This window comes from Diorhabda carinulata, chromosome X (genome assembly GCF_026250575.1).
Source record: "Diorhabda carinulata isolate Delta chromosome X, icDioCari1.1, whole genome shotgun sequence".
NCBI lineage: Eukaryota > Metazoa > Arthropoda > Insecta > Coleoptera > Chrysomelidae > Diorhabda > Diorhabda carinulata.
Window position 1 is genome coordinate 8,443,292 of NC_079472.1, and position 14,706 is coordinate 8,457,997.

Sequence of the window (14,706 nt, forward strand, 5' to 3'; positions counted from 1 at the left end):
ATATGATCACATATGTGATGTAAGCCACACTACCAAAAAAAATTAAACCGAAAATTTCAAAGTAGAAAATTTATGACAATATGTGACATGGGAAACGGTTAGAAAACCAAATAATTAGAACCAGCGAAATAAAACAACAAGATACATGCTAGCGCAAAAACTAAAGTGACTAGAAAAAAACATCGACATGAAAATAGAATAAAAGCAGCCAACAGCAACAAGAAGGAATAGAGAAAAATAAGTCGAAATAATAATAGAAGGATGGAAATGGTACCATCAATCAATGGATCATTGGATGACGCAATCAGAGTGGAATACTCATGGTTGAAAGGCGATATCATTGCTTTCTTTTGGCATAAGACATATTACGATAATTTGACATTTATACTCAAATAAAACAATTATAAATTAATGTTTCGATATGAAACAAGATTATATCAAAGTTTTAATATTAAATTTTCCCGATACATAGTTTTGTTAAACGTTTACATAAACCCAAACAGTATTCAACATTAGTGACGAAAAGCAACAATAAAATCTTCTCTTTTATACATTAGAATGTTCATAATTCATACTATCTTGGTAAACTTATAAAAAGATATTGGTAAATATCATTTGACAGCTTTAGTATAAATTTAGATGTCCGGAGTGTTTTTATCACCAGAAGTTGATATTGATTTTTGTTTAAATAAGTGGTTTCGTTTTTTACTGGATATGAAAATTGGATAACTGTGAAAAAAGTACTCAGTGGAATTTAATAAATATTTTAATGCAGTGTCTAATTAAATTGGATCTGGTACATTTAAACTACCCGCGTAAATCGAATCGGTAATATTTATAACAGATTCGATTTATATTTCAACGTAGTGTCCTTTGAGCTCTTTACACAAGAAATATCAAAATGCAATTCATTTAGGATACAGACAATTCCTTGATAATTGATATTTCAGTTTCTGAGACTGAAACGAGAGGTTCATTTGCAACGTTTCATACCACATGCCAAATGTCCACGTGAGGATTGTCTGAAAAGTTACCGACCTCAACCTGAAGCTGTATCATTTATTAATATAATATGGGAATTATATATGAGCATGCGTTGAAAAATTCTCACTAAAATTTCAGCCATTTTGAACGCTTAGTTTCCATTTGACAAATGTATAAGTGAGTCGTTGTGAAGATTTTTATTAAATGGAAAAGTTTGAGTATTAATCTGTCATTAAAGATTTGTTTTTGAAAAACAATACGCCTACGCAAATGGAAAAGGAGTTATCCAAATTGAAGCGTGGCCGTATCAGCTTGACTGACAACGAGCGTTCGGGACGGCCAAAAACTGTGACAACCACCAAATGGCATTGGGCCACCTTCAGAATAAAGCTAAAGAATTATAAAAGGCTATCAGCATATCAAAAAAACGTATTTGTTATGTACTGACTAAGAATTATGCATGAGTAAGCAATCCGCGCATTGAGTGCCGCGTTTGCTCACTTTAAACTAAAAGTGGATACGAGTGAACATTTCTCAGGCATTATTGAAGCAGTTTAAGCACTGAGTTACATTTTTTGCGACGATTCATAACTGTATTTGATATCTGGATCCACCGCTACACTCGTGAAAAAATAAAAAATACGACAGTTGATCGCAAAGGATGAAGTTGCTCCGAATAAGGCAAATATGGTTTTTGGTGCCAGAAAAGTGTGTGTGTTTTGGGATAATCATGGTAATTTGTTCATCAGCTATCAATAAAATGTTATAACAACAACAGAAGAATATAACGCATTATTGCTTGATAAGGTAAATTGCAAATAGGCCACCACATAGGAGCAATTTGCAGCATAATTCATGGATTGTTGTCTTGAAAACTGGACATATGTGCACCCGAGTATTGTTTTGCTGCGGCAGAACTTTTTCATGGTCACATGCGGTCAATTTTATTTCATATCTTCATTAAATCCACCAAATAAATTAGTAGAATACTAGATAGTGATGGGTTTGGACATATAGAAGGCATTTAATGTGGATTTCCCGTGTGTATAACAAAAAATGGTCGAGGTGTAATTATTCACCTTCTTTGGTTAGGTTCACACCGAGAAACCTATTGCGTTGACCAAGTTTTGAAATGTTCTTGTGTAACCACGTTTCGTCCACGGATACGAAACGGCGCGAAAACTAGGATGGGAGCAGATCTCGAAAATTGAAAAGATCTCATTTTAAAATGAATCTCTCTCTTTTGAAAAAATTTGATCAGGAGCACATCGACTTTTCTCAATGGGTAATAATAGGAGTGAGTATTTTATAATGAATAACCCTGTGCATTGTACGATTTTATTGTTGTTGTTCGCCAGTTAGATTCCTGAAACAGGCAAATTTGATATTAAGCAGTGTTAAAAATGATGGTAAACAATAAATAATTTGAGAGAAATAAGAATACACAATTGTAAACCACAACTAATCTTAAATATCGAGTTATGAGGTTTACGATAAATATGTTATTTGTATCCTGTCAGTGTCCCATATCAGAAAAAATTACATCATTTTGTCTCACTTGAAAGATAGAAAGCTATAAGAAATTTAGGTTCAGGAAAATGTTCATTAAAAGTTTGTTCAATTAAATCAGGTCATCAACAAAAAGTCTTTAGAAGTGTACATGGTGCACCGCAACTCGAAAATAACTTAACTTCCTTATTTACTTTCTTAACCAGTATACTTCGTGTACAGTTAAATCAAAATTAAATTTATTATTAAACTAGTACTTTTTCTGTAATTAATTGCGATTAAATAATATGAACTATTCCTCATTACCATTAGTGAAAGGTTTTATTTTGTAATTACTCACTGAAAATTTAACTATGTTTAACTTTACTTACGAATGCCAAAGTAGGAGAGAAAAGATGATAAGAGGCAACTGTAAAAAACAACAAACAAACATAGGGTACAAAGAGAAGAGAAAGATTACAAAAAAAGAGGGAACAACTAGAAAAGTACTTAGAATTGATAAAATATCAATGTAATAATGAAGAGACTAAGAATTTCTATAGTTACGTGACGAAATAAATGAAACGTATGATGACAATAAAGAATTATTGTAGAGATGAAGAATACCAGGTTCTAGAAGGTACAAAGAACAAACTAGAGAGAAGGGCAAGGTATTTTAAACAACTATTAAATGGCGACGATGAAGATGTACAGATGAGCGAAAAATATAGAGGAAGCCAAAATAATGTAGAGGTAACTTTAACAGGAGACAATTATAGTTGAACTTAATAAAAATGAAAATATCGAAGAATATGGAATCCCCGTAGATCTAGTCGTTTATGAAGAGTAATGATTCTTTTACTGTCGCTTCTGGTTAGTTTTGTTCTCACGTTGGTATTAGAAGATTGAGTGTAATTTTGATCATTTCCTTGGTGCAGTTGCGCGCAATTACTTCGGCTATGAACAACTTCTCGGCCAGGTCCTAGTCGATCTGCAACGACCCCCTACAATAATGAACTGATAGAATAGACTTTACGTGGAGATATACTACTTTCAATATGGGACTTCCAAGAGCGATTAGCCAGGAAGATCTGAAAAAATATTTGATGTCCAAGAATTGGAACAAAATTACTTTGTTCCACGCAAAAATTATTTTGGAGCGTTTTCACATACTTAATTTCATTTTTTTAACGACGGGTCTTATTTTTATTAGAACGGCCACCTTAACAGGCAGAATTGCCATTAGTAGTCTCGAAAAACTCGTAACCCTCCTCTGGAATACTAAAAATCATTGTATTTCCCCAGAGAAACTATTAAGATCGCTTTTTTGAAAAAGAGGTGGCGTAAGGCCAAATAGTTTTGGGTTCAAAATAAGAAAACTCATTTTTTTATTATACTTTGAATACCGTAACTGTTTTAATAGAATAAAAAGTTATTGAATTTCCCACAAAAATGATTTATTGTGCCTTTTGCTCTTGGAAGCCGGAGAGATTGTCTTTTTTCCTGCCATTCCGATATTGATACAATGCAGGAACACAAACTTCAATAACGTAGAGACAAGCAGAAAAGTACGTTGTGTTTCTCAAAGTCATCTATTTGATATTCAATCAAAGTTCTTTGGAAATACCACCTTAGAACCGGTTTCATTGGTTTTAAATAAGAAAGAGTATGAGACCGGAATGGAAAATAAATTTATGTACTTTCGGTCAGTTACATTTTGAAGTAGCACCTGGAAAACAAAAAAAATTTGATTTGCCCAAAAAGACCATATTTTGAGAAATGTCAAGTTTTTTAAACCGTACTTATTCATAATCACACATATTAAGAATTATTTTCAACTTTTACTGCGGAATTTATTCGAGACAAGAAAATACGGTTTCGTAAATCATCAATCAGAACATCCCGGAGAATGATTTATTTGTCATTAGAAGTTTTAAATATAACTTGTTTGAAAATTTCAACAATTTCACCTAAAAATCATGAAAAGATAGATTAGAACTAATAAGAAACCAGTTCCATAATGGGGTTTACAAAAAACTTTGAAAAATGAACTGCGGGTCTTGAAAAATACCACGTACTTTGATGCTTGTCTTCTCGATGATTTTCAACAAAGTTACTGATTTTTTTTATTGTACTACTGCAATCCCGCAGTGGCGGGAATATTGTGTGGAAACGACCAATTGGACAGAAAAATGGCAAGAGATAATTATTATATGAAATTTAATTAATTTTTATTCTATAAAACACTTTCGGTATTCAAAATATAAACAAAACATGATTTTCACTCACAATTCTTCTGGCAAACAATTTTTTTCTTGAAATTCTTTTTATGAAAATATTTAGCGTGTTGCAACACTTTTTCGAACCCAAAACCTCATTTTACTGTACTTAAAGTAACGTTGGATTTCCAAGTAGAAACTGTCAAACAAAAATCGTTTCATTTTAGATTTGCGGTCACTCCTGCTTTAAATGAAGATGTAAGATAAAGCGACGCAAAAAAACCAGAAGGGCACGTACAAGTAGAACAAACTTCAGTACTTTTCATAGCTTTCATTTAACCACTTTGAGCTACTTCATTCAATTTAAGAAAATCAAAGCAGGTATTCGTAACTATCTAAGACAGAATAGTCAGATTGAAAAGTTTGAATATCTACTGTTTACCATTTTGATAATCACATGAGTGATTTTGAGCCTTGGAAATATCGTTTGAATTAATGTATTTATTACAAACATGGTTAAGACCTAATTAAACTACATTAATCTAAATCTAACTAATAGTGTACCTTTTAACCAGTATGTAACCAGCACCGTGTTTAAGATCCAAAATTACAACTGACTTTGAGAAGAAAATTAAAAAAATATACTTACGATAAGTACCCAGCACCAGTACCCAAACGCTTTAATATGTTAGATAAAGCACTAATAAGCAATTATCCAGGTTTTCTATTTCAATACAAATACCGAGAATAATTGAATAATTTTAATTATAAAAATGTTGCTAATGAAGACATAAATCATCAAAAAACTCTTCGTATACAGATAATAAAAATAGAAAACCTGGATAAGAAATATTCGGCTAAAACAACAAATGGTACTACCTGGATTGGAATCCGCATCTGCAGGAAGAGCCCATAAATAAAACAAAGGACAAAACAAATAGCATTAAAAACAAAACAGAGAATTGAAAACAAAAACAATTAAGTCCTTCAACAGATTCATGATAAGCTCTAAAAATATTTCAAAAACTTTATTTAATTGAAAGTGAATTTGTCATTTTATACTAAGAATATGAATATATTACGAATAAGTTTACTAAAATATAGTCCGATATTCAACCGATATTAATATAAGTATTTTATTATCAAAAATCAATGCCAAATATATGCAAAAATATATATAAAAACTAGTTATTACGACTAATTGTAGTTATATTGAGAAAATACTTTCGCACTATGAAAAGGCGCATTAATATGACGTAGAAGTGAGTACAGGGTCCGAAAAAATGAATGCTAGTGAGAATTATTTAGTATTGAAAATTAATCTGGGAGCTCGGCAGTGGGTCTAACTACAAAAATAAATGAGATGCAATCAAAAACAAAACTGGTAAAAAAACCAAGTCCCGCAACAAAGTTCTTATACCGTAAAAAGTTATGAGATCTATGGTAACATCAAGTCGGTTGATTTATTCAATCCCTACTTGAAGAGACCTTCTTAGTTATTACGTATCTAACATCTTACAGTGACCACATGAATATAAAAAATTTTACAATCGCACTAAACAATCTTATTTACTATAATGTGAGTTACATTGTGTTTTCATGTAATGGCCAAATTAATCTATTTTATTTAAAGATAAAAGATTTTTAATATTAATGTAGTCACTATAAAGTGTTGTTAAATTAGCTAATTACGTGATAACTTAAGACAGAAGGTCCCTTAAGTAGGGTCTGAATTAATCAACCGACTTGGTATTACATAGATCTTACAACTTCTTACGGTAGAAGAACTGAGTTGCGAGACTTGGTTTTTTTACAAATTTTGTTTTTGATGGCATATTTTATTCTGTTCATGAAAATGAGAAGTTTCTTGAAGACATATCTCATTTAGTGTATGCTTGTTTTCGATGCTTGAGATGCTTGAGATGTTGCCTAGAGATTGAAAAGTTGAGCAACAAGTTTACTCGAAATTTTTATGTTTCCAATGGAACTACGGCTACGGAATCGTTGATATTGTTTTGCAAAGTCTATTTTGTCGCGAAAGTGAGAATTTGAGTTGCTCGAAGCATTCAATGAAATTCGTGAGGAGTCCAAAACTTGCCTCATGTTAGTAACCCAAAAATCGTCGTATCGGCATCCGAGAAATAGCTGAGGACCCAGCATTTATTAAACACATAATTTCTAGTGAGGTTTATGAATATGACGACGAAACTACCCAACAATCTATCGAATGATGCTCCATGAATAAGCCGAAATCGAAAAACCTACGTCTAAACCGGTCGAAAATAATCGTTTTCTTCGATTTTTATAAAGTGGTTCACCATGAATTCATTTCAGAAAATCAATCGATAATAACCTTGACTTTTTCGTTTTTTCCAAATTCAAAAATCCGTTTCGGGGAACGCGCCATGAATCCATTAAAGACATTAAAAAGTAATTAGCCTAAGTTACTGGAAGCTATCCCAGCCGAGGCTGACAATAAGTACAAATGTTGTTTTTCTTTATCAGTGCGATTCAAATGATATACACCAACCGAAAACACTCAAGTCTAACCTAAAAATATTTATTTCGATTCTATTTAAATTCATAATCATGAACCTCCAAGGAAGTCTATTTCGAAAAATAAACGGATGTACACAACTTTATTATGCCTTGAAAACAATATAACCACAAAAGATCTTTTCGCATTTATGAATTGAAGTGTAGACTCCACTATTCTCAATACATGAATTTATGAAAAATTTTAGTGAATATCGAGCCCAAATAACTGCTACTCTAAAAAAACGACAGGAATTTTGGAAGGACAAGTTATGAGTTATTCACACAAGTTGTATGGTTTATTGAGATGTTTTTAATAAAATACTGTGTCTAAATTTTACACATCCAACTTATTGACTAGATGTTGCGTCATGCACTGGTTCAAATATTCTCATTGAGAGTTTTAGAAATGGAGTAGGGATGAATTCGTTTTTCCTCTTTTAAGATTGCGCTGCGATTTTGAGGAAAAATATAGAAAAATTATAAAAAATCGCTAAACTATTTTTTATACGCATTTTACCGATATTACTTGTTTGATTTTTGAAACTTTCTGTTTTGTCAAATTTACAAAAAAATATAACAAAATGAATAATGGAGGTGGTAAAATGCGTCTGTCCTATTCTGTTGAAGTCTTATCGGAAGCTTTGCATAGCTGAATGACCTAATTAGCATATGGGCGTTGTTTTCCTAAAATTTATAAGGATAATTATTGAGAGGAATAAGAAGCAAACAGATATTTTCATATAATGCACTACATTGAAGAATTATTATTCAATTCAATTAAGAGATTGAATTTATAGTTTGTCGATGTATGCTTATTAAAACAATTTGCTCAACTCGCTCACTTTGTCTATCTTGATGGAATTTCACAATCAATACTTAATAGAGCTTTCGAAGATAGAAGCTACGTGAGTTTGTCAGGTTGAGACGAAACTCACTTATCTGAATCAACCATGGTAACTCCAGTTCTAATTTTTATTAATCCGATTCACTTCTTCGGCTGAAGGCTTTGTTCTTCATGAGAGTTTGGTTCTGGTTAATGCCAGGTAAGATATACGATAAGTCTAAATTTTATGAAGAAGCCATTTTTGAGCAAAAGGTAGACCATTTGCATAGTTCTATCTACAGATAGTACATGTTTCAGATCTTAGGATGACTATCTAAATTTTCTTTGTCTGCTCTCATAAGAAGGGTACTAAGGAATTTGGTCCGTTATTGCGATCTTGCAAAGAAACTAGACTTTTTTTTCTATAACCATTTTTATTTTTCAGCGTAGTTCCCTTTTAAGTCTATACACGATGCTATTGAGCCTTCCAAATAATATTTGCCGTCTTTATATTTGCGACAACGTCCTCGTTTTATGAAAATGCAAAGCAATGCAAATGGAACTTCAAGATTAAGAAACCAGAAAGAATCGTTAGGAACCAAATCTGGAGAATACGGTGGTTATCTATCTAACCTTTCTATTGCTAGTTGTCGCAGATTTTGGTCGTCCCGAACTATCGCCGTAAATAAAAATTTTACGGTTGTAAATCATGATGCAAAGTCTCCGTACACAGTGTATAACTCCTCGTTCACTTAGTTTATTGCGTAGGCGTATTGCCATTCAAAAGTAAATATTTAATGACAGCTCAGCATTGTGTTTACCTCTGAAATCAGGCTCAATCATACAACGAATAGTTTTCTTTTTTATCGCGACTTTCAACAATGTTTCAGAACAGAAGTTTGGTAAGAATTTCTTCTTGGCCATCACCAATACAACAATATAACTTACTCACACCTTTCTGTTTTGTTGAACCGTTTCTTTCCCGACGTCTGGCTATAGGCTTAATTTTTATACAAGAAACAACAAATTGTCGTTTTGTATCCCAGCTTGTGTCACAATTTCAAAAGTCCTAATAAATGAGCAATGTTTGCTCATTACTAACATGACTTTGGACTTTTAATCTATATGTATCTTCACAAGGCTTTTTCAGAAATTTCCAAGTGAATATAACCTGTTAGAATTCTGTTTACAGAAAACTCTTTAATGTTTCTGAAGTTTTGTTCTTGTTTCTCTGTTTTCCTACTTTTCGATCATATTTCTTTGAACGTTATTTATATCATCTTGATCAGTGTCAGAGTCACTATACATGCAATTTAATTATTGGGATAAATAAAAAAAAATGTTGATTTCACTTTCATTCGAATCCGTGCAAGATCTGAAATTTACCTTGAGTCATCATTACCATTATCAGTTGTTATACAGAAAATAAGGAAACAGTACAAAATCCACGATAACCGGACTCAGGTTTCTCAACTCTGAGATACATAATTGGTAACGTGCATCTTCAATAAAATCCCATTGTGCCACTATTCGAATGACCAAGTCGACTTGTTACCTGAACATTTTCAGATCATGACTGTAAGATGTTGTACTTAAGTATTGATGCTTAAATGCACATATCGAACTTCTACAATACGATTTCTGAGTTCTAAAACAATCAAGTTCCTGTTGGACAACATTACCAGCGTAACAAAAAGTGAGTGTACATATATAGAGACCTGTTCCTGTTAGTCCAGAAGTCTAGAGGAATTAATTTTCATTTCATTGTGTCCAAATGAAATTTGCTGTGAAATTAGTATTCACCATAAAATTCATATGTTTTCAATGGAGCGAAAGGGCGGCTAGGAGGTTGCATCCGCTCATCCTACCGCTTTTTATGAAATAATATCCATCTTCCAAAAACTACGAGAGGTTCTTCATACAAAGGATTGTGAAATTCCAAGAACTTGTCCAATATAAAATTGATACCAGACATCTTGACAATAAAATTAATAGCGGTTCCACATAGAGCAATATATTACAAAAAACGATAATGTGAGAGTCTTTTTGTGTCGACCACTGTATTATTTTATCTTAGCATAAATTTGACACTGTTTATTATCACAAAATATGTTCATCTTGGTTGAATGTACAGGAAAATATAATTAAAATGTTTTCAATGTAGTGAATTATTGAGTTTAAGTTGAAAAAAAAGTATTTAGAATGAAAATATTTGAAAATAGGTATAGTTAAAATTTTAATAAACAAAATCAAACGCTTATGAATAAGAGAAAATAAAAAAATTGCGTTCCTCGCTTAATTTATAGCAAATACTCAACAATAAGCTAAGGTAAGCTATTCGAGTGGGCAGGAAAAATATTCAATTTTGTCATCCATAAAATTTCACAATATTGTAAGTTCTACATATAACTTTTTCGTCAAAAGTCTTTGATTTTTTATTATTTTTTATGTCATACAAAAGCAAAATTCTTACAAAGGGAGAAATAAGAGAAGGGAGAAATTGTATATAACTAGATTATTAATTTGATTGTTGTGGGATTGAGGCAATGAAACACCGAGATGTATTTTTCTTAATAGGTATAAATTCCGAGCTTTCGAATACCTATGTATTCATCATCGGTGACTGAAAATATAATCAAAGTATAATGTAAAAAAAATACATTTTATTTAAATATAGAAATATTGGAAATAACTTAAATTCATTAATAGGGAATTGTGGTTAAAATTGTATAAAATAATAAACTCGCATTCCCATGTTCCAAAATACATCATACAAGTTGACCACTTCAACCACTTCTCTCATAGTATTACGGGGTTCTTTAAAAGAAATCAAATCGGAGCTGTTTCCGAGGACCTTACAAGATTGTCTGTTTTGTAAAAATGTGAAGACTGATGGAATGACAAAAATGGAACTATTTATATGACAATTTATGGCGTTCCTACGATTAGGAAAGATGCAATGTCCTATCAGATGTTTTATGTATTTAGCATACTATCCTGATATTTTATAGCTTATACATGAGGAAATTAAATCTTCATATTAGCTAATATTAGCTATATCAAAACATCGACTTTATTTGAAGATTTCCACACTTATTAAAGACCAAACAATAATTTTATAACTTCATGTCATCATCCTAATCAGAATAACAGGAATAGCGATTTTTTTACATCGAATGTCTAGTGCTACCGAGGAACGTGTTGAGATATTGCTTAATTTCATAATTGAAAAAAACGCGGTATTCTCAGGAAAGGATCTCAAATTCATGAAGTATTTAAGAATCAAAGCCGAACATAATTTCTTATAGAAATTGTACGGAATTGTCAAAACCATTGGGGGAGCGTTTGTGTCAGGTACTCCCGGCATTCCACGCTTTTACAGGATCAGATTACACTGCTGTCATCTTTGGAAAAGGCAAAAAAACTTTAGATTTACTGTTAAAAAATGAAAAAATGCAATAAGTTTTTGCATTTTTACTTGATTATCAAGAAGTAGAAAATTTTGAGAAGATGAAAATCGTCCAAAAATTTACATCAATGCTCAAAAATTATTTGCTAATACTTCATCTGAAGATTTCCTTGTGCTAAAATTAAAAAATATTAAAATTTGAAAATATACTTTCATTAATATTTTATGTTTTAATTATGTACGTGATAAATAAAAAAATGATTGTAAAAACAAATAACTTAATTAATTATTGATGAAATATTCAAAATATAGAAATTGAATTGGTAAAATTTAAAGGAATATTCATGAATTTAGATATAACGTTATTACAGAGTTTCCTATGGAGTATCTTATAGTGTAATGCTAAAATCATGGTTTAATTGATAAGCTAAGCAACTGTACAAAAATTTTTAAATTCTAATTGTTGTCTAGTCAAGAGACTGGTCGGGAACAAAGACTCCTATACCATTATTTTCATTTATTTGAATACTACCTTTTCCAATAATACATATCCTTTTACCGATCAGGTGCCATTTTCAGCGGTCGGCTCCTCGCCTATTATTTTAGTACCTCTTAACATCAAATATTGAATATTGAATATAAATATTGAAAACATTTCTTCTATTAATCACTCTACCACTAATTGACTTATAAAAAATTTTATTTCTAATGTTCTGTTTGGTTTGCTATTAAAGCCTATTTTTGTTAGTCTTTTAAACTATTATTTTTCCTACCCTTCGAAATTTTTGGTCTATTTTGCCTATAGAAGTTGGAGAAAGTTACTTTTATTGTTGAGTAGAAGCAAGAAATTAAGTGAGTAGCATTTTATGACATTTGAAATGAGAACTGAAAATCCTTCACTGGTTCTTAGTCTAATAATAATTTGAATGGTTCGCCAACTATCAGTACATATTAGTACGGGCATGTACGATAGAAATACTGTTATTGGTCCGTACAATATGTAAGCAAATAGCTAGTAACTAAAAAGATACGACGATCCAAAAGTTTTAGATGTCACAGCAGAATACACCCAGAAAAGTTTTTATAAGTACATTTCAAACAAAATTTATTACCTACTTCTAGTGAACAAAAAAGATACGTGAAATTATGAAAATTGACGAAAATACTTTTCAAGCATCGTGGCGAATTGTGCTTATTCTGTCGGCGTATTTTGTTGTGTCGCCAAGATATCGAAACCAATTGTCCTTTATGCGTAGATTTTCTGTGCGTATCTAACACAAATTATTTGTGAAATGATTAGCAAATTATGAATGCGTTAGTCAAAAGCCCCATGTATATTAAAATTATAAAAAATTAAATGAGCTTTATTATATACCTTTTACAATTGGTGACGATGGATCTTCTACCATGTATCAAATAGTCCACAGAAGTAAACAGAAAGGAAGAAAAACAACATTTTTTTATTAAACGGTGGTTAATTATTAACAGTGAAAAAACATTTATCATGCGAATAATATCATTGTTAACAGGTACATACATATAAATGTATAGGAAGGCAAGTAGCTTATACTAAATATATTTCAAAGATTACAAAAATGAGCATAATGCGAGAATATTCTGCATTATGATTAGAAATATGTTGTAGAATGTTGTAAAAAACTTTATTAAAACCTTATAATGATATATTTTATTCGAATATCATCATAATATGAGGATAAATCTCTTGTTACTTGTTAAAAAAAAATTAATGATTGGTCGATTCTGATTTTGTGAACCGAGTGGATCTAGTTGAAGTGGTTTGAGGCGTGATTGTTCATGTCTACAGTGCTTTTTGATGTTATTGTATCTGTTGTAGAAGTTTTTAAATGTGGAAAGAATATCGAAGTTAGAAATGAGTAATTATATAGGGTGATTGATTAGTGTGATAAATTTCAGTGCCTCCTTTGTCTATTGAGATATCAATTTGAAATTTTGAGCGATTATAGCCATCTTCACATTTAAAATCATTTACAATCTTACAAGCTGATCTAGAATGGTGTACCATATCAAAGCTGCATTTTTTTAATGAAACACCCTATATTTCATTGCATATTTGAAATCAGACCCCATTACAATAATATAACATTGCAATGTGTTTTACGGGGTAAAAAAGTTGTAACCCATTTCCCAAAAAAATCGTAACAATGTAAGAGAAATATAAGAATGAAGATCTGTTGCAGCCAAAGCATTCGAATGTTAGTAAAAACTGTGGAAACTTATTTATTTCGTTAATATTCATTGAAGAAAGATGATACAGGGTTAAACAAAATACTAATAGTTACTTCCTCGGTTTTTTCAAATGAATCATTGTATTTTATGTGAGTTTCGAAAGGTACTACTGTTCTACTTCTCTTTTTTCAAGCATTCCCCAAACCTAAAAACATTATTTCTTGTGATGTTTTCATTTTTCTGTGCAAAACAATGATTATATACCTATATCTAATTATTTAATAATTAATGATGAGTTGACTATGATTTGTTTTTCAAAAACTGATATTTGAATTGACATGACAATAGGTACATCATTGTTTTTTGATTTAGCGGTTTGGTACACATCGCCAGAATTCTTTCACCCCGCTCGTAAGTTTAAAAAAGAAATATTTATCATGGTTCCTCTTTTATACGTTCAAGTTTCATTTATTATTCTATCGCCAACAAACTAAAAATGTACACAAAAAGAATACCTCGCAATTTTAGATACCAAGTTATCTGTGAAGTTGAAGACTTCTTTATCCTTTTTATGAATATTTTATCCCATCATTTTCTTGTAGCAATGTCTATTATTAACCCTTTCTTGGAGTCCGTTTTTATGAAAATATAGTCGGTGTTCTTCTGAAGAAATAGTCAATGAAGTTTTAGAGATCGCTAATGAACGTATCTTAATTTAAAAAAACTGGTAGACAATATACGTTATGCTGATGATACTTTTTCAATAGCCAGCTCATTTGAAGAACTACTATTTATATTCTGCCAAAATTACGGACAAAAGCTTAATACAAAGAAGATTAAATGTACGGTCTAACTTAAAAACAATATGTGAAGGAAGAATAAATCACGATTTATAACATACAAAAAGATCAAGAAGAGAAGTTAATGTGTGTGGGAACCGTAATATACAAGACATGGGGTCTTAGCGTAGAGATACCAATAGCCAAGGCGAGAGCAAGTTGTATAAAACTCAAAAAAATCCTCTACAGCTATAATCT

General features: G+C 31.2%; 1 protein-coding gene across 4 annotated transcripts in view; it reads right to left on the reverse strand.

Annotated features, from left to right (window-relative positions):
• The window catches only part of LOC130902153 (glutamine--fructose-6-phosphate aminotransferase [isomerizing] 2-like), a 67,281-nt gene that overhangs the window by 18,874 nt on the left and 33,701 nt on the right, over positions 1 to 14,706 (reverse strand). The window contains exons 6-7 of one of the 4 annotated variants that reach the window (XM_057814025.1): positions 12,837 to 12,863; positions 5,571 to 5,588 (exon numbers count right to left, since the gene is read on the reverse strand). The exons of 1 other annotated variant lie outside the window; for it this stretch is intronic. In XM_057814025.1, the coding sequence (XP_057670008.1) occupies positions 5,571 to 5,588; positions 12,837 to 12,863 (45 nt within the window). The remainder of the gene's footprint in view (positions 1 to 5,570; positions 5,589 to 12,836; positions 12,864 to 14,706) is intronic. 2 more of the 4 variants (XM_057814026.1, XM_057814027.1) reach the window with 2 other exon arrangements.